Raw genomic sequence first — 25922 nt, forward strand, 5'->3', positions numbered from 1 at the left:
TGAGCTACCCAGGCGCCCTGCAGCTAGGTTTCTTAAGTGGAGTTCAGCTGCTGGGGAGGGAAAGTAAGTACTTCTGGCGGGTGTACTGATCAGATTCTATCAGAATCAGTACTTCAACTGCAAAATTTCTGCATCTCTGCCTATTGTCCCCAGTTCAGAATTAAGTTCAGGACTTCTCCCCGCTATTCCTCTGCAGTTCCCCTTACTACTTTGCTTACCTCCCTCCTGCCAGATCCCTTCTGGTCTTAAAGAAGTTTACTCTCCTCCAGATGCAAAGGTCTGCCCTGGCTCAGGGCAGTAGCAGCAGAAGAGACAAGTCATGTACGTTGTCGAGGTTTTTTGTGTGAAGATATCTTTTTAGGGTGAATGGAACCTGGGGAAAGGAAAATTTCTCCTGCTGGGTAAAAATCACCAAATACTTATTTCCTGAGTCTCTTCATGAGGCTTTCTCTTTGGCTGTCAGCTTGGATTTTTCCTTTTTAATCAACCCAAGGTCAAGGTCAAGTATATGTAAGCTGTACTAATAACAAGTCATAACAAGTTGGACAATGAAGGGAGCAGTGAAGAGTCAGGGGCCTGTAGAATCCATAAATCGTTTTTCTGGTCACTGAATGATTGAGAGTTGCCTATATGAGAAAATAAAGATGTTTTCCTTTTTTTGTATAATTTTAGCTTTTCTAGATGGTCAAGGTTATTAGTTTCAGTTCACTCCTGTTGAGAGTGCACTTCCTGAACTTCTCTTTTCTCACTAAAGTGACCCATGTGCTCTTGCCTGATTCGAAATTCAATGCAGATCCAAAAATGTAGGCACACAAAGGACTTTGTTGAGTGAACTAATGAAGTTAATTTAGGTGTTGGGTATCTGCTGTAAGATCAGTCTTTTTTTTAAAATAAAGATTTTATTTATTTATTTGAGAGAGAGAGAGAGAGAGATAGAGAGCATGAGTAGGGGAGAGAGGCAGAGGGAGAGGGAGAAGCAGGCTCTCAGCTGAGCAGGGAGACCCACATGGGGCTCGATCCCAGGACCCCAGCATCATGGCATGAGCCAAAGGCATGCACCTAACACTACTGAGTCACTGAGGTGTCCCTGCTGATTCAGTCTTTATATCTCCCAGATTTATGGCTCCTGAATAGTTAATTACTTGAATCTGTGAATAGCTGTAGAAGCTCAAAAATCTTTGGAAAGTATGTTCTATTTAAATATTTCTAGATTGTACAAGTAAAAATCTTACAAATAGAACAGCTCTTTCTTAGTTGAAAACAAGCCGCTTTCCAGTCCAGGGCTCCAAGGTCACATTATGCTGCAAAATTACCTGGTAGTAGAGAAACCATAAAATATTATCATGTTCTTTGTACCTATTGCATTTTTCTGATAAGAGAGAAGAGATAAAACCCAGACATTCTCAGGAGTTTCTTACATATGGAAACTTTTTTGTTAAGGAGCATCTTGTCTGTGAGACCAAAGGCAATGCAACATACTTTGATGTTACGCTCAGATCTTGGGTGTCATGTGCCCCTTCCTGAACTCAGAAACACCTGCCCCTACTTGCCAAGGCCTAGGAGAGGATTCCTGGGCTCTGTAAGAGATCCAAAAGCGGGTTTGGCATGGTATACCTGCCTAGGTTTGTAGAACAGGAGCTTAGAGAAACAATTCCTCTCTGACCTGCTGGGTAGAATGACCTAACTTCTAAGAAATCACACTGTGTTCAGGGTTGTGGAGAGACATCAAAGAAGTAAAAGGCAAAGTCCTGCTCTCACCTGCTCTCAGGGAGCTCCAGAGAGCGTGTGTCCGTAACAGCTGGAGTAAGTGGCCTTGTTCTGGGGTGGGGGAGCCAAGGAGGACTGAATCCCTTTTGGTTTCTTGCTCTGGACATCTGCAGTCATGGGCTCTGCTGTTTACAGCTCTGCCTCTGGGGCCCACTCAATTTTCGACCCTTGACCTTGCAGCTTTGACTTTACTGTCTACTCAGCTAAGACTAATCTTATTTGCTTATGTGTGTTGAATGTCTTGCATTTGTCTCTCTATCCCACCTACTCTCCAGCCTTTCCGACCGATTCTGTGTTCCTGGAGAGTAAGCTGCAGAGACTTCCTTAAAGGGACTCCCTAGGTCTCTGGCTTCCTAATGTGTTCAGCCTATGGACCACTCTGGTAGGAGGTGGGAGGTCGGGATGCTTATCACCTCGGCACTGGCCCAGTGGGGTCACTGATGACCACAGCTCAGGAAGGTAGCCTCTCCTTTCTTCCTCTCTTTGGGTTTTGGGAACCAGTCTAGGGTTGACAGTGGTGCACTGACTCCAGGTAACTTCTCCATCCTTATGGTTCACCAGTCAATGTTTAAATAATTCCTTTAATAAATATACCTCAGATTTTCAATTTGGAGCGTGCCATTTGTTTCCCCCTGGGATCTTGACTGGTCACAATGCTTTCTTTTCGTCTCTTTCTCTCTTAGATTCATTTATTTATTTTAGACGGAGAGAGCGCTCCGGGAGGGGGGGAGGAGGGGCAGAGGGAGACTATTTCAAGCGGACTCCCTGCTGAGCGCCCAGTCTCTATCTCACCACCCAGAGATCATGACCTCAGCCGAAATCAAGAGTCGGTGCCTTACCCGACTGCACCACCCAGGCGTCCCTGACCACGATGGTCTAAGGAATCGTGGTGCAGTCCTTTTTCCCAGCATCTGTCTTGGACTGTGCACTGAGAAGGGAAGTGGCACACGGGGCTGGGCTGCCTCTCACCAGTGGGGTAACCCTGGGCAAGTGGCCTTCCCTCTCTGTCTGGTTTCCATTATGTAACAAAAACGGTGGAGGCAAAATGACGTCCAGGTCCCTTCCTATTCTCATACGAGATTGTCCTGGACTGTCCATTTTGAGTTCTGCGTTTTAATTATGGCTTGTGGAGGGCGCCACAGACAAATTACACGGGGTGTGTCGCGGTCACTTAAGGGTCTACCCGCAACCACGAGGAGGCCGGCAGTGCTTTCCAGCTGCCGTGATGACTTCTAGGAGTGGGTACAGAAGGGTAGCAAGGTTCGAGGGGTCCCGCAGCTGTGTTTGGGATGTATCTGGGTGGGCGTCCCACAGAAGGCCCTGCGTGGCAAGGGACTGGGAGCACCGCCGGGAGTGCAGGGCTGGAGGTCGAGCCGGTCATCCAGACCCTCGCGGCCGGGACCCTGGAAACATCACGAGCCCGAGGCCCAACAGACATTCCATCCTTTCGGGCCTCGTCTTGCCCCCAGCGAGCGGCCGGCCGAAAGGAACCGACCTGGCCAGCGCTGGAGCGCAGGGACCCGGCGGCCGCCCACAGCAGCCCCGCCCAGGAGATGCGAGAGAGGCTGGAAGCCGCGGTGGGAGGTTAAGTCCGCGCGGAGCCGCAGCGGGGCGGGCCCACGGCGATTGGTGCCCAGGCCTCGGCCGCCAGCCAATGGATGGCGAGGGCGCCCCGGGGGCGGGGCGGAAGCCGAGTCTTAGGCTCTGTGACGCGCCGCCGTCGCGCTGCTGTGCTGTGCGCGACGCGTGTGCCGGCGGGTGTCGGAGGCCCAGCCAGGTATCCGCGCTAGCGGAGGGGCCGCGGCTGGAGCCGGGACCGGGGTGTCCTGGCCGGGGGCCGGCGGGGCGGCCGACGCGGACGGCTGCAGTCCCGGGTCGGGGGTCCGGGGGTGGGGGAACGGGCTGAAGGGGCGCGCTGGGCCTCGACCGGGGGGCAGGCTCCGCCTCTGCGGCCGTTTTACGTGGCGGGCGGCGGGCACCGCCGGGCCAGAGGCAGCGGGCGGGCGCGCAGCTTCGGCCGGCGGGGACGCGGCGCATCCCGGCCGGGAGTGGCGGGCGGGCGAAGGAGGCAGGAGGCTGAGAGAGGCTGAGGATGTGGCACCTCCGCCTGCCAGGGCAGGCGGAGCCGGGCCGGCCCTCGGCCCTCCTGGCCCGCAACCCCCCAGCGCCTTGGCTGCGCGCCTTCGGGTTTGGGAGAAGGTGTTGGGCGCCGGCGCGTGGGGAGGAGGCTCCGGGCACCGCGGGCACCGCGGGGACCCTGGGTTCCCGAGGTCTACCAGAAGGCTGCATTCTGGATGTGGGGAAACTGCTCAGTTAATGGGTGGCTTTCGTAATGGGGCGGAGGGCCCGGGTCGAGAGAGACCCTTGAAAAGGGTTCGAATCCTTCCGGGTAGCGCCTGGGCCCTGCTCCCAACCTGCTTATCTCTCCCCCGCCCCCAACATCTTTTTTCCCTCCAGTCTGTCCAAATAAAAAATTACAGAAGTAGAGCCTTATCTATAGTAACGTGCAGACTAATTGGATGGTGTCAAGGGATTGGGGCCAACAGGGTTTCAGCATGAAGACTTCATCCTTAGGGGTCTTTGCGAGCATCAGTAAGTTCTGGTTGAAATCAGTGGGGCACTTGTTCTCAGGAACCTGTGGTCTCCACCTTTTGTAACTCTTACTTCTTGGTTTCTGTTTTACCTCTTAGGTAAATAAAGGGAGGTGATAAATTCAGGGAGGAAAGCAGGCGTGAGTTTGAAATGAATTGGGTTTAATAAATTACTAATCTGTAATTTTCGCAATTCTAAATCTCTTCTTTGGGTTTGTAAGTTTCTGTAGGTAAACTGGTTCTCTCAGTTGGAACCTGGAAGTGTTATTTATGTAAACCAATTTCTTTATCTTACCTATTTGAAATAAACAATAGACTTCTTTCATTAGAATATCTTGGTTTCAACTTCAGAGAATCTAGTTCCGGATTATGAAAAAGATGCAAGTTTGAAAGTAGAGTTCCTCTTTTTTAAAGATTTTATTTATTTGAGAGAGAGAGAGGAGAGATAGAGACTACCAGGGGCCGGGGTGGGGGTGGTTGTGGTGGTGGAAGGGAGAAGCAGGCTCCCTGCTGAGCAAGGAGTCAGGGGCCAGGCCTCCTGGGATCATGGGCCTGAGCCCAATGCAGATCCTTAACGACTGAGCCACCCAGGCGCCCCTTGTTTTTTTTTTAAATGAAGCATTTTAAAAATGTAAATTCCAGTAGTTAAAATAGTGTTATATTAATTCCAGGTGTACAATGTGGTGATTCAACAGTTGCATATATTAACACTCAAGAGAAAAATCTTTTTTTAAAAGAAGATTTTATTTATTTGAGGAAGTTGTGGGGGGAGAGGGTCAGAGTGAGAAGCAGACTCCCTGCTGAGCAGAGAGCCTGATGCTGGGCTCCATCCAGGGACCTTGGGATCATGACCTGAGCTGAAGGCAGATGGCCAAACGAGTGAGCCTACCAAATGCCCGATAAATGTACTTTAAAAAAAAAAAAAAAGATTTTATTTATGGCAGAGGGAGAGAGAGGGAACATGCACATGAGCACTGGGGGCTGGGGTGAGGGGGAGGGGGGAGGGGGAGGTGAGACTTTGTGGAGCAGGGAGCCCAAGGTGGGATGAGGTGAGGTTCTATCCTAGGACCCTGAGATCATGACCCCACTGAAGGCAGCTACTTAACCAACTGGGCCACCAGGTACCCCTGAATCTCATATATTTTAAAATAGAGAAATTGGGGCATCTGCATGGTTCAGTCAGTTAGGCAGGTCTTGACCTGTAGGTGGTTGAGTTCAAGCCCCCGTTGAGCTCTGTGCTGGGCGTGGAGCCCACTTAAAAAAAAAAAAAAGTAAAATAGGAATGGACCAAATTTTGGAGGTGTGTGGAGGGTGTTTTCTGGCAGAGCCAGTCCTTTTTCAATAGTAATGGTTAAGATGTTTGTGCCAATGACGCACTTGAGTTGAATTTTAGCCAGATTACGTACAAAAAAAACCCAAACCAACAAATTTTTCTTGGCAGAACTTAAAAAAAAAAAACAACTGTATTTGTGAATGGTTACCTCAAGAAAAGTAAATATTTGACCAATATAGGAAAGCCAAATTACAAGTGGAATATTTTAAGTGGCTTTAAAAAAAACTTTTTTTAAAAGGGCGCCTGGGTGGCTCAGTTGGTTAAGCAACTGCCTTCAGCTCAGGTCATGATCCTGGAGTCCCAGGATCAAGTCCCACATCAGGCCCTCTGCTCATCGGGGAGCCGGCTTCTCCCTCTGCCCCTCGCCCCTTTCATGCTCTCTCTCTCTCTCAAATAAATAAAATCTTAAAAAAAAAAAGATTTTATTTATTTGACAGAGAGAGAGAGAGATCACAAGGAGGCAGAGAAGTAGGAAGAGGGAGAGGGAAGCAGGCTCCCTGAGGAGCAGAGAGCCCGATGTAAGCTTGATCCCAGGACTCTGGGATCATGACCTGAGCCAAAGCCAGAGGCTTAACCCACTGAGCCACCCAGGTGCCCCTTTAAGTGGCTTGATGAGTTTTGCTGAACAACTTCTGGTTTTTCTTTTAGAGTTATTTAAAAAAACTAGTATTTCGTAGTACATGCTAAATTAGATGAATTTTCAAAATGCAGCCTTTTATGGAAATTCTGTTTTAGGTATGTTTTCATGGAGACAGGATGGACTAGATAGATGGGAGTAATATAGCTTGAAGAAGGGCTTTGTGAATTATGTAGGTTACTGAAAACAATGCCAAAATTTTCCGTCAGTAGCAGTTTGCCACCCTCCCCTGCACGGACAGCCCCCCCCCCCCCCCCCCCCCCCCCCCCCCCGAGAATGGGCCTTGGTTAACCGCATGACCACAACCTGGACTGGTCAGGCTTACACATACTATTTTGACTCTTGAAGGCCATTAAATTTAATGAAATGAACTTTTTAAAAATGAGTTTTTATTTAAATTCCAGTTAATTAATGTACAGTGTACTTAAAAAAATTTTTTTTAAAGATTTTATTTATTTGAGAGAGAGAGAGAGCGCAAGCAGGAGGAGCCGCAGAGGGAGAGGGAGAAGCAGGCTTCCTGTTGAGCAGGGAGCCCAAAGTGGGGCTTGATCCCAGGACCCTGAGATCATGACCTGAGCCAGAGGCAGATGCCCAACCAACTGAACTACCCAGGTGCCCCAGAAGGTTCTTTAATAGAAATATTTGTACAGATTCTGGTTACATCATCACATACCTACTGCAGGACTTTTCGCAGTTGAATATCCAGAGTTCATCTTTAAAAGCCTTAAGAATGGGGCACCTGGGTGGCTCAGTGGGTTAAAGCCTCTGCCTTCGGCTCAGGTCATGATCCCAGGATCCTGGGATAGATGGAGCCCCGCATCGGGCTCTCTGCTCAGCAGGGAGCCTGCTTCCCTCTCTTTCTCTCTGCCTGCTTCTCTGCCTACTTGTGATCTCTCTCCCTGTCAAATAAATAAATAAAATCTTAAAAAAAAAATAAAAGCCTTAAGAATGAGTATTGGTAATGTTTGAATGTTATTGTTTTGTCAGTAAGTTATTTTTTCAATAAGACTGAACTTCACAGATAAATGGATATTTTATCTCATTTCTATTGCAAATTAGCTAAGCAAATAACTTCTTGTATAAGATGAAGACTATTGGGGCGCCTGGGTGGCTCTGATTTCGGCTCAGGTCATGATCCCAGTGTCCTGAGATTGAGCCCCTCATTGGGCTCTCTGCTCAGAAGGGAGCCTGCTTCCTCCTCTCTCTGACTGCCTCTCTGCCTACTTGTGATCTCTGTCAAATAAATAAAATCTTAAAAAAAAGAGATGAAGACTGTCGAATTTAGATAATTTCAAAAATTCCTTTCACTTGCAATACTGTATCGACCTGTTAATCAACTTAAAACATGCTAGTTAGGGGCGCCTGGGTGGCTCAGTGGGTTGGTCTCTGTCTTCGGCTCATGTCATGATCTCAGGGTCCTGGGATCCAGCCCCACATCGGGCCATCTGCTCAGCAGGGAGCCTGCTTCCCCCCTGCCTACTTGTGATTTCTCTCTCTGTCAAATAAATACATAAGATCTTAAACAAAAAACAAAAAACAAAAAACCATGCTAGTTAGGGGGTACCTGGCTGGCTCAGTTGGTAGAGCATGTGATGCTTGATTTTGGGGTTTGAGTTTAAGCCCCACATTTGGAGTTGAGCTCAAAAAATGCTAATTAAGAGGGTATTTAGTTGTTTTGCTTTTTTTTTTTTAGTTTTTTTTTTTTTTTTAATACGTCAGTTCATTTCATAGTGCGTCTCTGCATGCTTCTAGTCACAGAGCTACAGACCTTAATAGCAAAATCATTACGGAGAGGAGTTTTTATTTTAGAATTGGACCCCGTCTCATACAAATAAACTTCTAGACCTACTTGCTGTAATCCAGGTTGCACTTCCTAGGGGAAATGACCTCTGCCTTTCTTTTAACCACAGACTGTTTTCTCAGAGCTTCTCAAACACTTCTTTTCCCCTTAGTTTTGTTTTGTATGTTGCCTAAGCTTTTTCTCTATCGAGTGTGACAACCTAGCAGACATTCAGCTTCACTTGTAACGACTTTTTCTGATTATAAATGTGGGAAGCACAGAATAGTAGAAAGATAATAACAGTGAGCATTTTTGTGCCTTTTCAGGTAGTTTTTTCATTATGTGACTTCTTTATTTATAATCTTGAACATATCGTATATGTTTTTTTTCACTTAACCACATCCTAAAACTCCTCTCCGTGTTGTTGTACTACTATGATTTTAAATGACAACACGCTATTATGTGTGCAATTATGTTGATCCATTCTCCCGTTGATGAACATCTTTTACGCATGAATGTTTCTCTGCATTCCTGAGTATTTATGATAGGATTTTAGGAGTGAGGTTACTGGTCTAAGAGTACAAACCCTTCAGAGGCTGTGATAATGGCTATAGTTATTTTCTTTTTTAAAATATTTTATTTATTAGAGAGAGAGAGAGCACAAGCAGGGGGCACGGCAGAGGAGGAAGAATCAGGCTCCCTGCTGAGCAGGGAGCCCCATTTGGGACTCAATGTGGGGCTCCATCTCAGGACCCTCGGATCGTGACCTGAGCTGAAGGCAGACACTTAACTGACTGAGCCACCCAGGCACCCCTATAGTTCTTTTCAAAAGGGGTTTTAGTTCAGAGTACCACGATGGAATGCTATGTTTTATTGCTAATTTGATCAAGGCAGAAATTGTGTTAATTTTTTAGTTGGTTAAATAGAACATTAATTCTTACTGTGTTTAGAGCATAAAAGGCCAAGAAATAAAGTTAAAATCCATTTTTTAGACTTCACAGTAGTATTTTAGGGAAGTTCTGTATCATTTTGTATAGCTAGACCTTGCATTTTACTAGCCACTGCCCCGTGTCTGCTAGTTCCTATATAAGGTTCCTCTCCCAGATAAAACCTGGTGAGAGCTAGGGATTTTCTCCTTAGGAGAAAAAACTTTTGGGAACGATTCTGCATTTTATTTCAGGAGTTATTGGACCCTCTGAACACCATCCCTGGAACTCAGATTAAAAATCTGTATTCTCATCTGAACCGTGGGAAGAAAGGATAGTCGGTGAGTCTGGGCAAACGGAGTGCTGGATTCTGTTTAGTAACTGTGAATTCCTGAACATACTGGATTTACCACATCGTGCCAAGCTGAAAGGGAAGTAAGCCAAGCTCCAAGTATTAAGTTTTTGCTCATTCGGCAGCTCACATTCAGTGCTAGGAGGTTGTGTGATTTGGCTTGTCATTCATAGAACTCTGTCTAAACGTGACGTAAGTAGTCTTTTTAAAAAATAGGTATAGACAAAAAATAAGAAAAAATATAGACATAGTTAAGTGTGCTTAGTGTGTGGCAACTTTAAAAAAATTATTAATTTGAGAGAGAGAGAGAGAGAGCGAGCGCGCGCATGTGTGTCCCTACCTCCCTTTGAGTGAGGGGGTAGGAGCAGAGGGGCAGGGAGAGGAACAAGCCGACTTGTGCTGAGCGAGGAGCCCCGCCCCTAAGATCATGACCTGTTTGGAAACCAAGAGTCCAAAGCTTAACCAACTGAGCCACCCAGGGGCCCCTGGCAACTTTTAAGATTTTATTTTTTTATTAGGCGGAGAGAGAGAAAGAGTGCACTAGCAGCGGGGAGGGGGATCAGAGGGAGGAGGAGAAGCAGGCTCCCCACTGAGCAGGGAGCCCAGTGTGGGGCTGATTCAACCTCCTTCCCTGATTTGATCTGCATGCTGGGGGGGTCTGCCCATCTGAACGGATCCTGCCCCATAGTAGTCCCTTTATAACAGCTGCTCAGTCCACAAGATCAGGTACCACCTCTCTAGCTCCTCTGCTGTGCAACCTTGCCTGAGTCCCCAGAGAGAGTTCCTTGCCCTTGATGTACTCTCAGCACCGATGACTTAAAAAAAAATCATGTGTGCTTAATAAAGAACTCTCGAGGGTCACCTGGGTGGCTCAGTGGGTTAAAGCCTCTGCCTCTGGCTCAGGTCATGATCTCAGGGTCCTGGGATCGAGCCCCACATCGGGCTGTCTGCTCAGCAGGCAGCTTGCTTCCTCCTCTCTGCCTGCCTCTCTGCCTGCTTGTGATCTCTGTCACAAAAAAGAAAAAAAAACTCTCGAGTGGTGCAGAAGAATGCGACAGTCAAAGCCTCTGACCTCCCATCCATAGTTTTTCTTGGTTTTCTTACTTATTATCCTGGCCTCCTTACTTCTAGTACTTTGTGCACATCCTGCTGTAGTCCTTGTCAGGTTTGAGTCTAAACACGTCCATGCTTATTTCCCTTAAGCTTCCCATCACAAGGACTGGGTCTTTGTTCTCCCTCGTTTTCTTGATTCTTTGGCGGACTTCGGTAAATGCTCAATACGTGATGGGCTGACATACACTGACCCTGGGAAGACTCTTACTTTTACTGTCTTCTCTCCTTTTTGAACAGGTGGGTGCTTTTCCTACTTGAAGGGCACGATGTTTTCCAGACTAGCTCATCTGCAGACCATCGCTGTGCTTCGTCGTGGAGTTCATTCCTCAGTGGCTTCTGCTACATCTGTTGCGACTAAAAAGACAATCCAAGGTCCTCCATCTTCTGATTACATCTTTGAGCGAGAGTCTAAGTATGGGGCACACAACTACCACCCTTTACCTGTAGCCCTGGAGAGAGGAAAAGGTACATTTTGAATTAATCCAATGCCCCTTCTCCCTTTTGCTTGAAACCTTTTATAAAAATTGCTTTTAAATTTTTTCAGTGTACATTTGCCAGATGCATTTCTAGGTGGCAGATATGGTTAATTCCACATTTAATGAGTGTCTAGTGCTTGCTGTCCTAGGTACTTGTGGGGAATACAAAGGTGAACTCGTTCAGTCTTTGTCATGATGGACATTGCCAGGAGGGAATGTAAGATCCTTAAGGAAAGTTGGCTGGTGAGGTAGTGACTGCCAGCCTTCTTCACTGCAAAGATACTGTTTTGCCCTTTCGAATATCTTGTGGGGACATGATTTGAGATTCTGCAAACTTTTACTCACACTTTTAGAATCCATTAATTATTCTCTGCCTGAAAATGATTACTGATATTTGCCAAGTGGTGATTTAATGCACATTTTGAAATAACAGCCTTAACCTAATAAAACCAAAGTTTATTACTTAGCTTTGGGCCAGAAGATGATGTATGGGAATATTAAACATCTTTATCATTTGCCGTATTTATTTAGGACTAGCACTGTGATCTAGATTTTGAACAACTGAAAATCTAGACTTCTATACTACAAATTTGGGAACTGTTTGTAAAAATATTGTACCGGGACACCTGGGTGGCTCAGTGGGTTAAGCCTCTGCCTTCGGCTCAGGTCATGATCCTAGGGCCCTGGGATCGAGCCCCGCATCAGGCTCTCTACTCAGCGGGGAGCCTGCTTCCCCCCTCTCTCTCTGCCTGCCTCTCTGCCTACTCTCGATCTCTCTGTGTCAAATAAATAAATAAAATCTTAAAAAAAAAATTAATTGTACTAGCAGAGTGCCTGGGGTCAAGTCCTGGTTCTGTATGTGCCAGCTTGGGCTGATTCTAAATCCAAGCATCTCTTTCCATATCTTTGTACTGTAGGATGGTCACACTTTTAGGTGTTTTTTTTTTTTTTTTTTTTTCAATAGGTTTTCTTTGATGAGATAAGGCTCAGCAGCACCTAAGACAGTATGTTAAATACATGGTAAAAGTTAGCTGGTAAGCTGCCCAATATATTTTAATATCTATAGTCAACTTAAAAAATTTTTTAAAGCATACATAACTTAAAATTTACCATTTTAATCATTCAATTCAGCACCATTAAGTATATATATACAGTACCGTAGAGCTATCCCCTCTAGCTAGTCCTGGGACTTTATTACCCCCAAAGGACCCCTTACCCCCATTAAGCAGTCACTCTGCAGTCTCCCGTCTCCCTAGCACCTGGCGGCTGCTGACCTGCCTTCTGTCTCTGTGGGTTTGCCTGTCCTGGATGGTGGGACGGCTGCAGCGTGTGGGCTTTTGTGTCTGGCTTCTCTGACTTAGTGTAACATTTTCAAGGCCGGCCGTGTTGGGGCGTGTGGTCGTAGTCGCTGCTTACGGCTGAATAATCCTTCGTCACGCGGATAGACCGCGTGTTGTTGACCCATTCATCGGTTGATGGACATTTGGGTTGTCCCCGACTCCTGACTATTGTGATTAGTGCTGCTCTGAGCATTTGCGTACGGAGTTTTGTGTGAACACCTGTCCTCCACTCTCTTGGGGTATGTACCTGGCTGTGGATGGTAACTTTTGGTGTGACTTGCTGAGGAGGTGCCGGCCGCTTGCTACAGCTGCTGTGCCTTTTACAGTATGCATGAGTTGCGGTTTCTCCTTGTCCTGCCAGCACTTGTTCTCTTTCTTTCTTTCTTTCAACCATCCTTATGAATGTGGAAGCTATCCCTGAGGTTTCGATGTGCATTTCTGTAGTGATTGAGATACTGAAGCATCTTTTCATGTGCTTTTGGGCCATTTGTGTATCTTTGGAGAAATGTCCAATCATGTTCTTCCCCCATTTTTGAATTGTGTATTTTTTTTTTTTTAAGATTTTATTTGTTAGAGCAAGAGAGAGAGAGGGGACAGGAATGGGGGAGTAAGAGGGGCCAGAACGAGAGGGAGAAGCAGATTCCCCACTGAGCAGGGAGCCCCATGCTAGGCTCGATCCTGCGACTCCAGGATCATGACCTGAGCCGAAGGCAGCCACTTAACTGAACCCATGAACTGGGTTGTTAGTTGTTGAGTTGTAAGTGTTCTGGATACTAGACCCTTAGCAGATGGGTGTGTGATTTGGAAGTATATTTTCTCTTTCTCCTTCTGTTGATAGTTACAGTCAACTAATCACGATTTTTCTGTTATGTATAACTTCTGGTTTTACATTCCAAACCCCAATTTTCTAGGAGTGAGGGTGTCACTCCAGAGTTTATAAAACTTTTCTTGTTATGGTGTTCTTGTTAAATATGTAATTTCAAGCTGGGCAGATAAAATATAATTCCTTATAAATCAGATTATTTTTAACCAGCCTGACTATGCTTGAGCTAAAACATGATTAGCCACAATTCTGTATTATAAAGTAAAGGTTCATGTGTGGGTATTCAGAAGGCTTGCCAACGGTCTTAATCTTTGAACTTTACGTAACTCAGTGATTTTCTAAAATGACTCTCTTTATGTATTTAGGTATTTACGTATGGGATGTAGAAGGCAGAAAATACTTTGACTTCCTGAGTGCTTACAGTGCTGTCAACCAAGGGCATTGCCATCCAAAGATTGTGAATGCTTTGAAAAGTCAAGCAGACAAACTGACCTTAACATCCAGGGCTTTCTATAATAACGTGCTTGGTGAATACGAAGAGTATATTACTAAACTTTTCAACTACCACAAAGTTCTTCCTATGAATACAGGTAAAATATTTCTTTTTTACATTAAATAGCCAAGAAAACAATTGTATTACTTTTTGATAATTTAAAATACATTTTTTTTAAACTGAAAAATTTTCCTTCTTGATAGGAGTGGAGGCTGGAGAGACGGCTTGCAAACTTGCTCGTAGGTGGGGATATACCGTTAAGGGTATTCCAAAGTACAAAGCAAAGATTATTTTTGCAGGTATGTGAAATTCAGCATTAACCTTTGTGATGTCAGCATATGATGTCATTACTGTTTCATTATCACTGGAGTATTTCCAGTGTTTGCTTCATCTGTGATACATTATTTGCTAAATCTTTCAAAAAAATTGAGAGATTTTCCGGGGCTCTTTTTGCAGATTTCTACATAAATGGGATTTTTCCCTGTTAAGTGACCCCCTATTCCTCACTCCTTAAAGTGAGTGACTATATGATTTATTTATCATCTGTTTATCAGAATTTTTTCATAGCAGGTTTCTCATTAATTAGATGGTAATTAATTAGATGGTAGAGCATTTTTGACAGGTTGTTGATTTTATGTTGTGTTAGAGTAGGGCCATGTCCTAGGTGTGGTATGGAATTTGAATCTTAGTATTTGATGTATTATTGTATCATGGCCTCAAAAGCTGTTGGAAGAGGAGAGCTGCAGTTGCCCTGGATAGATGGCTGGGAATGGTTGAGAGAGGGGACGTGGATACTGATTCAGGAGACGAGAGTTACTTCAGATGATGGAATCATTTGCTTAAGATTTTCTCTCCCTCTGCCCTTCTGCCCTGCCTTGCTAGTATTTCCTCTTCCTCTTCTTCTTCCCCACCCTACCCCTTATTGGCATTTTATTTGTTTATTTAAATTTTACTTTTAGTTTTTGATGTACCAAAATGTGTGCGTAATTAATGTGGACAACTTGCTGAGCTCAGAGGTAGGTGTTCACCCACGAAACCACTGTCCCAGTCTATGCCGCTACCCTTTACACCACCTCCAGAAGTTTCCTTTTGCCCTCTTACTTGTTATAACTAGTACTTTTTACTCATTTTTTTAATTGAAGTATAATCACCATACAGTGTCCTGTTAGTTGCGGGTGTACAATGTAGTGATGGAGCAGTTCTGTGCGTTCCTCAGTGCACCTCGTGCTAAGTGTGCCCTTGATGCCCTCGATTTCACCCCACCTCCTCTCTGGTAACCACCGGTCTCTCCTCTGTGTGATATAATCTGACTCTTGGAATCTTTATAATGGTGTTCAATTGGAAGGTTCTGACTTTTTTGTAAAGTTCTGATTTTCATTTTAAAAAAAGTAAAGTGCGGGGGGTACCTGGCTGGCTCAGTTGGTTAAGCCTCTGCCTTCGGCTTGGGTCATGGTCCCAGGGTCCTGGGATCGAAGCCCTCAGCGAGGAGTCTGCTTCTCCCTCTGCCTCTGCCCCTCCCCCTTCTCATACACACTCTCCCTCTCAAATAAATAAAACTTTTATTTTTATTGTTTTATTTACTTATTTTTAAAATTTATTTGATAGACAAAGATCACAAGTAGGCAGAGAGGCAGGCAGAGAGAGAGAGGGGGATGCAGTCTCCCTGAGCAGAGAGCCTGATGCAGGGCTTGATTCCAGGACCCCGAGATCATGACCTGAGCTGAAGGCAGACGCTTAAGGACTGAGCCACCCGGGCGCCCCAGCATAACTGTTTCTTGCAAACAACAGTGGCATTTCTGGTGATTGTCATTCTTACAGACTGTATTAGTCTCTTAAATATTAGCAAAAGGTACAAAGGTGTTTTCTCCTGAGTGCTGAAGCAGTTGGTGAGTCAGTGGGGTAGAGACAGTAAGGCTGTTCCCAACTGAAATTCCCTTACACTTGCAGAGTAAGCCACAGAGGAGACTGCTGGGGCTCTGTGGAGGAGAGCACCTGGTCTGATTGGTGCATTTGCTTTTCTTTTTTCTCTTTTTCTTCTCTTCTCTTCTCTTTCTTTATTTCTTTGGAGGGAGTGTACTCGAAAGGCAGTGGGAAGGGCAGAGGGAGAGAGAAAATCTTAAGCAGGCTTCATGCCCAGTTAAGAGCCCATCGTGGGGCTCATTCCTACAGCCCCAAGATCATAACCTGAGCCAAAATCACAAAATCACTTAACTGAGCCACCCAGGCGCCCCTGGTGCCTTTTCTCTCGAACACGCCTGGTCATATCAGTGTGCTGTGACTGGTGGACGAGGAGAGTGGGGATCAGTCATAGGAGAGAGAGCCTTTGCAAGAGTGATGTTTAGGGATGCTTTATGCCAAAATACAGTAATTTAGTACTGGGTTAACGGAGTTGGTGCTGGTAGAGGTGGTAGAAAGCTATTAAAAAAAAAAGTGGGGGAGCCCCCAAACCTCTCTGTTGTTATTCTACATTGTTTCTTCCCTTGCTTGAATGTAACCCATTTGAAATTACCTTATGTATTTGCTTTACTCTGATTCAGGTTATGGTGTTTCTTCTCTCTGGCATTTAAGCAAGCTCCATGATGACTCCTCTTATCCCCAACACCGAGAACAATGCCTGACCTACGTAGTAGGGCCTTAAACTTATTAATGAAATAAATTAGTGGGTAAAAAGATGTTCCTGAACAAAGAACAAGATCAGTCATTTAGCGCATTATCATACCAAGGAAGGCAAAATTGAGTGTTTAGATTGCCTGAGGGTGTTTCAGAAGATGAAATTTTAAGTTCATTCTTTAGTATTGGGTGTTTGAAAGGAAAATACTAATTCTCCACAAAGGATGTTCTTTTTCTCTTATTACTATTATAAATGCACTGTGTCTAGAAACACATGTGCTGAATGCCTCAGTTGTTAGGGTTTGAGATTACTGAAAGAAAAGACAAGTGTTGGGGCGCCTGAGTAGCTCAGTCGTTAGGCATTCACCTTCGGCTCAGGTCATGATCCCAGCCTCCTAGGATCGAGCCTTGCATCGGGCTCCCTGCTCGTTGGGAAGCCTGCTTCTCCCTCTCCCACTCCCCTTGCTTGTGTTCCCTCTCTGCTCTCTCTCTCTGTCAAATAAATAAATGAAATCTTAAAAAAAAAAAAAAAAGACAAGTGTTTATCCTCTGGGGCTATGTATTACAGTCGGAGGTTCAGTAGAGGCGTGCCTAAAGTAGCAACGGCAAGGCCAGGCCTTGGTGGTTGTGTGAGCCATGATGTTTAATATCAGGGTTTTTTTCCTTTTTTCTTTTTTCCCTAATATCTGGTTTTATTTTAACAAGTGAAAGCTCACTGGAAGCTCTATAAGGCAGACCCGCATTTTTATTTTATTTTTTATTTTTTTATTTTATTATTATTTTTAAAGGTTTTATTTATTTATTTGACAGACAGAGATCACAAGCAGGCAGAGAAGCAGGCAGAGAGAGAGGAAGGGAAGCAGGCTCCCCGCTGAGCAGAGAGCCCAATGCGGGGCTCGATCCCAGGATCCTGAGATCATGACCTGAGCTGAAGGCAGAGGCTCTAACCCACTGAGCCACCCAGGCGCCCCTATTTTTTATTTTTTAAAAAGATTTTATTAATTTATTTGACAGGGAGAGATCACAAGTAGGCAGAGGGGGAAGCAGGCTCCCCGCTGAGCAGAGAGCCTGATGTGGGGCTCGATCCCAGGACCCTGAGATCATGACCTGAGCTGAAGGCAGAGGCTTAACCCACTGAGCCACCCAGGTGCCCCACAAACTCGCATTTTTAAAAAAAATCAAACTTACTAAGGTAGTTTTTGGGGACAGTGCTTATTAAATCTGGGGGTTTGTTTGAAATAATCTGTTTATTTTTCCTTTTCAGCTGGAAACTTCTGGGGGAGAACTTTGTCTGCTATCTCCAGTTCCACAGACCCAAGCAGTTATGATGGTTTTGGGCCATTTATGCCAGGTTTTGAAATAATTCCATACAATGATCTGCCTGCTCTTGAGGTATCACACTTAGCGTCACAGTGCTTTAGCTCAGAGTAAATGTAAATGAAATTTATTGAATGTATGGATTGAAAATAGATGTGGGACTGTAATGAATGTCTGTCTAATGTAAGTTGGGCCAAGATTTCAGACTGGTCTCTGGAATGGCCAGTTAGTTTCCAGCACGGGGAGGTCAGGTACTATGGTCTAATCCTGAGAACAAGCTACTTTCCCTCCATGTCCTGCATAAATGATTTGGATAGTGTATGTTTAATTACTTTATTAGATAAAATTACTCAGATTTCAGCTAGCCTTTTAAAATTATGAGTGGAGGACTTCTAAAATAAAAAGAGTCACTGAAAATGTCTTTAAAAAGCTATGTTTTTGGGGTGCTTGGATGGCTCAGTTGGTTAGGCATCTGCCTTCGGCTCAGGTCATGATCCTGGGGTTCTGGGATAGAACATCCGGCTCTCTGCTCAGTGGGGAGCCTGCTTCTCCCTCTCCCTCTGCCTGCCGCTCTGCCTACTTGTGAGCGCACGCTCTCTCTCTCTGTCAAATAAATAAAATCTTAAAAAAAGAAAAAGAAAGAGGCGCCTCGGTGGCTCAGTCGGTTAAGCGGCTGCCTTCTGTTCAGGTCATGATCCCAGGGTCCTGGGATCAAACCCCGCATCGGGCTCCCTGCTTGGTGGAGAGACTGCTTCTCGTTCTCCCTCTGCCTGCCTCTCTGCCTACTTGTGCTCTCTCTCTATGTCTCTGTCAAATAAATAAATAAAATCTTAAAAAAAAAAAAAGAAAAAGAAAATATAGGATAGAGTAGATTAAAGCTCAAGTATTTGGAGCTTTTGGTAACTGAGTGTAAGAAATGTTATATTTTGTGTGTGTGTGTGTGTTTAAGATTTATTCATCTATTCTAAGAGAGAGAGAAGAGGGAGCATGCATGTTGGTAGGGAAGGGGGAGAGGGAAAGAGAGTCCTAAGCAGACTCTGCCTGGAGTGCAGAGCCTGATTGTGGTCTCAGTCCCAAGACCCCAGCTATGACCTGAGCCAAAATTAAGAGTCGGATGTCCAACTGCCCGTGCCACCCAGATATGTTATACTTTGACATCAGATATAAGTTAGTACAGAAACTTAATTTGCATACTTCACATAAAAATATATGCAGTGTGTGATTTCAGATTTAACCCATTTTTAGCCTATTTAACCAAATAGGTTTAAAAGAAAGTTACTAAAACGTATTCGTATTTTTTTGTAGCGTGCTCTTCAGGATCCAAACGTTGCGGCATTCATGGTAGAACCAATTCAGGGTGAGGCGGGCGTTGTCGTTCCGGATCCCGGCTACCTGATGGGCGTGCGAGAGCTCTGCACCCAGCACCAGGTCACCCACCTTCCACCTGCCTACCTTGCTTAGGGCTGGGCTGCTAGGGTGGAAGCAGCGATGACATCACCTCTCCACTAGGGGAAGACTTCATTCTGAGAGCTTCAGAACTTTCTAGTACAGTCTATCAGTGGCCTGCACAGAAGCGCTCTTTTTGCTAGCTCTGGAAACTGGCCAAGCCTGGGCCCAGGCAGAGCTCCAGACTTCCCAGGCCCAAACGTTGTTCCTTCCTCCCCTCTCCAGCATCCTGTGGTGGGAGCTTCCTCAGGCCCCTGGTTGTATCCTTCTGCTCCCTTCCTCTTCCCACCAAGCTAGTACATACTTAAGAAGAAGTAACTGTTTAATAAATGTCTGGAATAAGCAAGTGAGTTAATGTCTGTTAATGTTTTCCCAGAGAGTAGTTCTTTTTTTTTTTTTTTAAAGATTTTATTTATTTATTTATTTGGCAGACAGAGATCACAAGTAGGCAGAGAGGCAGGCAGAGAGAGAGGAGGAAGCAGGCTCCCCTCTGAGCAGAGAGCCCGATGCGGGGCTGGATCCCAGGACTCTGGGATCACGACCTGAGCTGAAGGCAGAGGCTTAACCCACTGAGCCACCCAGGTGCCCCCCAGAGAGTAGTTCTATCCAAACCTTGCCGAATAGGGCAGAATGGGCCTCGGGGAGGGAGTGGACTGATACAGGAGGTAATTGTGGGTCTGCAGATTTTCATAGGATGCTGCTGAAATTATGTTGGTAATTAAAAGATTCTCACAAATCTGAGGGAATGTCAGAATGACAGATTTGTGTGGGGAAGAGTTCACTGTTTGCCCTGTGGAAACAGAATCAGTAATGAATGTATTCTGTTGTTTCCCAACAGGTTCTGTTTATTGCCGATGAGATACAGACGGGATTGGCCAGAACTGGCAGGTGGCTGGCTGTGGATTATGAAGGCGTCAGACCTGATGTGGTTCTTCTGGGAAAGGCCCTTTCTGGTGGCCTGTACCCTGTGAGTTGAAGTTTCAGCCTCTCTCTAGTCACTGTTCCTGTGAAGTCTGTCCTTCACAGGGCCCTGGAAAAAAGTGCACTGCAAGACACCTGGAATGTGTAATAGAAACATTTCAGGGTTCCAGGGAGTCGATACGCTTAGTTAACTCGAACGGGAGAACTGGGTGTACCTTGGAATTTGCTGTGGGGTCTGTTTTGGATGGAAACTGTGCTTTTTCCCATTGTTCAGAGACCTAGCATGACCAGTTGTCTACAGCCATGACTGATTCATGCAGAGGTTGGGAAAAAGTAGTGTTTTGTTGTAGCTTCTTCCTTGGGTTTACTGTTCAGACCAGTCGCTGGTACTGGATGGCCTATAAAGGCTCTGAGTGTAGCGTGCGACATGGTTTGCTAAGCAATTGAACCAGGCGTTTCACTTTGCAAGTGAAAGGAATTCTAAATTCTGTCACTGCAGAAAGCGCTTTCCTCTTGGTTCTGAAATGTTCTGGTTTGGAGCCATCGAAGTGTGCCTGACGAGCTCACACCAGGCCCGGGGTGTCACCGGTATGTCCCTGGTTAACTTCAGTGAAAGATGTGTAGCCCTTGTTTGTGGAAGCTTCATGTCACATTTTTTTTTTTTTTTTTTTAAGGATTTTATTCATTTATTTGACAGAGGGACACAGCAAGAGAGGGAACACAAACAGGGCGAGTGGGAGAGGGGGAAGCAGGCTTCCTGCCGAGTGGGGAGCCCGATGTGGGGCTCGATCCCAGGGTTCTGGGATCATGACCCAAGCCGAAGGTAGATGCTTAATGACTGAGTCACCCAGGTGCCCTTCATGGCACATTTAATACCACCTTCATAAGTACTTGTGTTCCCGGCATGCTGAGAGCGGGAACGGTTAGTCTGGGAAGTGACTCGGTCGGTCCTGAATTCTCTGTCTTGCAGGTGTCGGCGGTGTTGTGCGACGACGAAGTGATGCTCACCATTAAGCCGGGGGAGCACGGCTCCACGTACGGAGGAAACCCGCTGGGCTGCCGAGTGGCCATCGCAGCCCTGGAGGTAACGGCCGCTTCAGACCGTTTGTCTGGGTAGTGTCGACATGACTTTTAAGTTTGAGCCCGTGGACGTAATGAGAAATGTAACAAGATTGCCAGGAGTCACAGAACACCAGTCCAGAGGAGGGACTTCAGGGGCGCGGCATTCTCAAAAAGTGATTCAACCTTGGTCTAGCGGATAGGAATCTCGGGGGTCTTCCGAGTTGCAGTCACTTGGGGCTTTCGTCCTGGAGGCCTTGGGTGGCTCGCGGAGCTTTTGTTCTGTGACCAGACCTGGCCCATGGGGCTAATTTTTTTTTTTTTAAGATTTTTAAATTTTTATTTTGAGAGAAAGCGAGAGAGAACGCACAGAGGCAGTGAGAGAAGGAGACTCCTGCTCAGCAGGGAGGCCAACACGGGGCTGCATCCCAGGGCCCTGGGATCATCACCTGAGCTGAAGGCAGCTGCTTAACTGACTGAGCCACCCAGGCACCCCCCTCCTTTTTTTTTTAAAAGTGTAGATTTGAGGGCGCCTGGATGGCTCAGTGGTTAAAGCCTCTGCCTTCGGCTTGGGTCATGGTCTCGGGGTCCTGGGATTGAGTCCCGCGTCGGGCTCTCTGCTCAGCGGGGAGCCTGCCTCCTCCTCCTCCTGTCTCTCTCTGCCTGCCTCTCTGCCTACTTGTGATCTGTCAAATAACTTAAAAAAAAAAAAACTTAAAAAAAAAAGTGTAGATTTGAACACTTTTAGATTTATTTCTTAGGAACCTACCATAAGGCACAAAATTATGTGATGTCCAAGGAAGGGCTTTTTAGAGGGAAAAAAGTAAAGGAAACTATTGTAGTTTAAAAATTAAAGTATATTCAGTCCATTGATTTATTCAACTAATAAGATATCACTTGCATTAAACAAATTTTAACTCTTATTTTGCTGTGAAATCAGATTGATGATGGATTTGTAACTAAAGCAAGGCTCTGTTTGAGCTATGTATGTTTAATTAGAAACTAAACTGGTTGGACCACCTGGGTGGCTCAGTTAAGCATCTGATTCTTGGTCTCAGCTCAGGTCTTGATCTCCAGGTTGTGAGTTCAAGCGTCATGCTGGGCTCCACACCAGGTACAGAGCGTACTTAAAAAAAGAAAAATGAAACTGCTATACAGGCTTTGGAAAGCAGGAATAAAAGTTCAGGGGCACCTGGGTGGCTCAGTCATTAAGCATCTGCCTTTGGCTCTGGTCATGATCCCTGGGTCCTGGGATCGAGACCCGCATCGGGCTCTTCTGCTCTGTGGGAACCCTGCTTCTCCCTCTCCCACTCTGCCTGCTTGTGTTCCCTCTTTCTCTCTCGCGTGCTCTCTCTCTTTCTGTCAAATAAGTGAATAAAATCTCAAAAAAAAAAAAAGTTCAGTGACTCTGGTCTTTATCTGGTCGTGTTGTTCTTTTGCTTATCGTCCACATTCCCTTCCAAAGTATAACCTGAAACAGGACAGTCTTAGCATATGTGTAATTCTTCTTTCAACACAGGTTTTAGAAGAAGAAAACCTTGCCGAAAATGCAGAAAAAATGGGTAATATCCTGAGGAATGAGCTCATGAAGCTGCCGTCTGACATTGTGACTGCCGTCAGGGGGAAAGGATTACTAAATGCTATCGTTATTCGAGAAACCAAAGGTACGGACACAAACATTTTACTCCAGATGTTATTTTTATATTTTATCTGGTTATTGGGTTCCCCTGTCTGAAATTGTTGACCAGGTCTGTTGGGCAGAGCCTCATCTGACTTCTGTTAAGGGTCTTTGGAAATGGAGCCCTTTCCTCCAGGCAGGATGTACGTACTCCGTATCGTCACTTGTTACTCTGCCTTGAGTTAGTGACACAGCCCTCGGAGGTGGCCCGTTACCTGCTGGTACAGCCCACACACGGCAGTTTCTTGGGAAGCTTCCTCTTCGCTGTCTTCCCCGTTTCCCTCCTGGACTTTGCACGTCAGTAAAGGTGGCAGGAGCAGCAGTCACAGCGACAAGTGCGGGTGATGGTGGTGATCAGAGACCCCCCACCGTGCTTCCGGAGTGTGGGCTGTCTCACTGCTTCATCGGGACTAGCCCTCAGGGGCTCCCTGCCGGATTTTCCTGTGGTAACCCTTTCTTTTAAAGCAGCGATTCCGACCTTGGCAACACTTTAGAATCACCTGAGGAATTTTCATTTTTATTTTATTTTATCAAAGATTTATTTTAGAGGGCGCCTGCGTGGCTCAGTGAGTTAAAGCCTCTGCCTTCGGCTCAGGTCATGGTCCCCGGGGCCTGGGATTGAGCCCCGCATCCCGCTTTCTGCTCAGCGGGGAGCCTGCTTCCCCGCACTTCTCTCTGCCTGCTTCTCTGCCTACTTGTGATCTCTGTCTGTTAAATAATAAATAAAATCTTAAAAAAAAAAAAAAAGATTTATTTTAGAGAGAGCACGTGCAGCAAGTGGAGGGGGTGAGGGAGGGAGAGGCTCTCAAGCATACTCTGCAGGGCTCAACCCACGACCCTGATACCATGACCTGAGCCAAAAACTTAACCCATTAAGCCACACCGGTGCGCCCTGAGGAACTTTTATTTTTTGTTTATTTTTAAATTTTTTTATTTCCCCCCCTGAGGAACTTTTAAAAACTTCATCCAAACCTAGCCTCCCCCCTAGAGAGTCTGATTTAATGGGTCTGGGGGCGGCGCAGGCATTGGCCGTATCCTTTCGGTGACTCGGGCGCACAGCCAGGGTTGGGAATAATCCTCTGAAGTGAGCAGAGTCTCTGTCCACAAGCTCAGGAAGCAAATCCGTTTGAGGAGTGTGTACCGTTCGCGGGGTTTGAGTAGTGCTCATTCCCTGCCAGCTAACTTCTCTGTGTCCTGCCCAACGTCTTTCTGCGCTGGTTCCTCATAGTTAATGTGACAGCCTGGTCTTTCTCATTTTTGGAAAAATGAACAGATCTGTGTGTCTGATCGTACCATCCAAACCTAGTTATGCACTTGCCGAAAAATGACCTCATTTTTAAGAATAAGGACAGAGCGAGCTTGCAGCTCCAGGCGTCTGTCTTTAGTAGGCCCCGGCAGTTTTCCTTCGCTGGGCGGCTCTTGCCCGTCTGGACCGCGAGGGCTGCCCCAAATCCCTGTCTTTGATCAGCGCACGTGTTTGGCCATTTTTCTTTAGATTATGATGCTTGGAAGGTGTGTCTGCGGCTTCGCGATAACGGACTTCTGGCCAAGCCGACCCATGGCGACATCATCCGGTTTGCCCCTCCGCTTGTGATCAAGGAGGATGAGATTCAGGAGTCGGTGGAAATCATTAACAAGACCATCTTGTCCTTCTGAGGGGAGCGACTGTTCTCAGTGGTGCCCGTGCAGCTGGAGACGGCGGTCCCCGTGCCTCACGTGGGCATGCGCCACGCCCCAGCGTCTTCGAGGACCTTTTAAAATATGTCTTTTTTTTCAGTTCATGCATAATAGAATGGCATTTATAAACACACAGTTTGCTGTGTAACATGACTGTAAGAGAATGGAATGGCCTCTCTGATGAAGTTTCTGTGTGCGTGTGTTCTTTCTGGAAGTAAAATGTACCTACTGTATATAGAGAGCCTTTTAATCAAGCCCTTCAGTATAATTTATATGTTTTTATAATTTCCATACTGATACAGATGTTTCGTATTTGAAAAAGTGATAGGGGGTCGTACGTGGAAGACTTGCTTAACCTTATAAAGTTAAATTATAATCATTGAATTTTAGGAAGCATTAATGGTTAAGCTTACATAAAACACTAGGATTTAAGGAAACTTCATACTGGCCAACACCAGGGTGTAGCCTATGGATGTCATTTTTAATTAGAAATTAGTGTTTAACATTCTCAAATTATGTTTCAAGTGATATAATTTGTAAGAAGAGTTTATTTTTCGTTTTTCTTTAAATTTAAAGTAAAGCCTCTATTTAAAGTGTCTGTTATGATGGCAGTGTCACTGATTACCTAACATTTTTAAGCTCTTTGAGAATGTTCTTTATTGTGTGTGTTTTTCTAAGAGCCTTTCAGTGTCTTTGATGATATTTAGAAAAATAGAAATTATAAAAAGAAAGTCTCTTATTATACTCCCTTCTCCCCTTTGACAATAATTGCTTTTTTCCTGTGCTTATACTTGTATTTACCATTTTTATTAAAGTATCCTTATTATGCATGGTATTGTGCAACTTTTTTTTCCTTTTTTTATCTGAACATAGTATTTTGGAGGCTTTTCTGTGTCAGTAATTTCAAGTTTATCTCAGTCTGTAGGGACTATCATGTGGGTGTGTTATTTCATGTTGGGGGACACTTGGGTTGTTTCTAGTTTTTCCTTCTTTAAACAAAGCTTGTGTCTGCTTAATGTTTATACAGTCTGTGTTTGTGGAGGTCTCTAGAGATGGATTGCTGTGTCCAAGGGAATGAACTTTTATTTATTTTTATCTATTTTTTATTTTATTTTTACTTTTAGAGATTTTACTCATTTATTTGACAGAGAGAGAGAAAGAGCACAAGCAGGGGGAGTGGCAGGGAGCGGGAGAAGCAGACCCCACCGAGTAGGGAGCTTCACACGGGACTCGATCCCAGGACCCCGGGATCATCCTGAGCTGAAGGCAGACTCTTCACCGACTAAACCACCCAGGCGCCCCTATTTTTGTTTATTTTTTATTTCTAAGTAATCTCTACAGCCAACAAGGGGCTCGAACCTATAACCCTGAGATAGAGAGTCACAGGCTCTGCCATGGAGCAGCAGGTGTACTGGGAATGTTTTTTTTCCCCCAAAGACTTTATTTATTTGACAGAGAGAGACACAGCAAGAGGGAACACAAGCAGCGGGGAGAGGCAGGCAGAGGGAGAGGCAGATTCCCTGCTGAGCAGGGAGCCCGATGCGGGGCTCGATCCCAGGACCCTGAGATCATGACCTGAGCCG

General features: G+C 45.5%; 1 protein-coding gene and 1 long non-coding RNA gene across 2 annotated transcripts; one reads left to right on the forward strand and one right to left on the reverse strand.

Annotated features, from left to right (window-relative positions):
- Nucleotides 1-223: 223 nt before the first annotated feature.
- Nucleotides 224-3150, reverse strand: LOC116881962. Its single transcript, XR_004385528.1, has 3 exons — nt 2737-3150; nt 1233-1313; nt 224-373 (listed from the first exon to the last, which is right to left on the reverse strand). It is a non-coding gene; the product is annotated as an uncharacterized LOC116881962 (long non-coding RNA).
- Nucleotides 3151-3507: 357 nt separating this feature from the next.
- OAT (ornithine aminotransferase) lies at nt 3508-25174 on the forward strand. Its single transcript, XM_032882126.1, has 11 exons — nt 3508-3544; nt 9289-9375; nt 10737-10964; nt 13504-13728; nt 13835-13930; nt 17506-17633; nt 18864-18986; nt 19843-19971; nt 20896-21009; nt 22504-22648; nt 24158-25174. The coding sequence occupies exons 3-11, from the start codon at nt 10766-10768 to the stop codon at nt 24316-24318; spliced, it is 1320 nt and encodes a 439-aa protein (XP_032738017.1). The 5' UTR covers nt 3508-3544; nt 9289-9375; nt 10737-10765; the 3' UTR covers nt 24319-25174.
- The last annotated feature ends 748 nt before the right edge of the window (nt 25175-25922 follow it).

The sequence above is a fragment of the Lontra canadensis genome, unplaced genomic scaffold, assembly GCF_010015895.1.
Source record: "Lontra canadensis isolate GAN:19392208 unplaced genomic scaffold, GSC_riverotter_1.0 scaffold79, whole genome shotgun sequence".
In the NCBI taxonomy this organism is placed as follows: Eukaryota; Metazoa; Chordata; class Mammalia; order Carnivora; family Mustelidae; genus Lontra; species Lontra canadensis.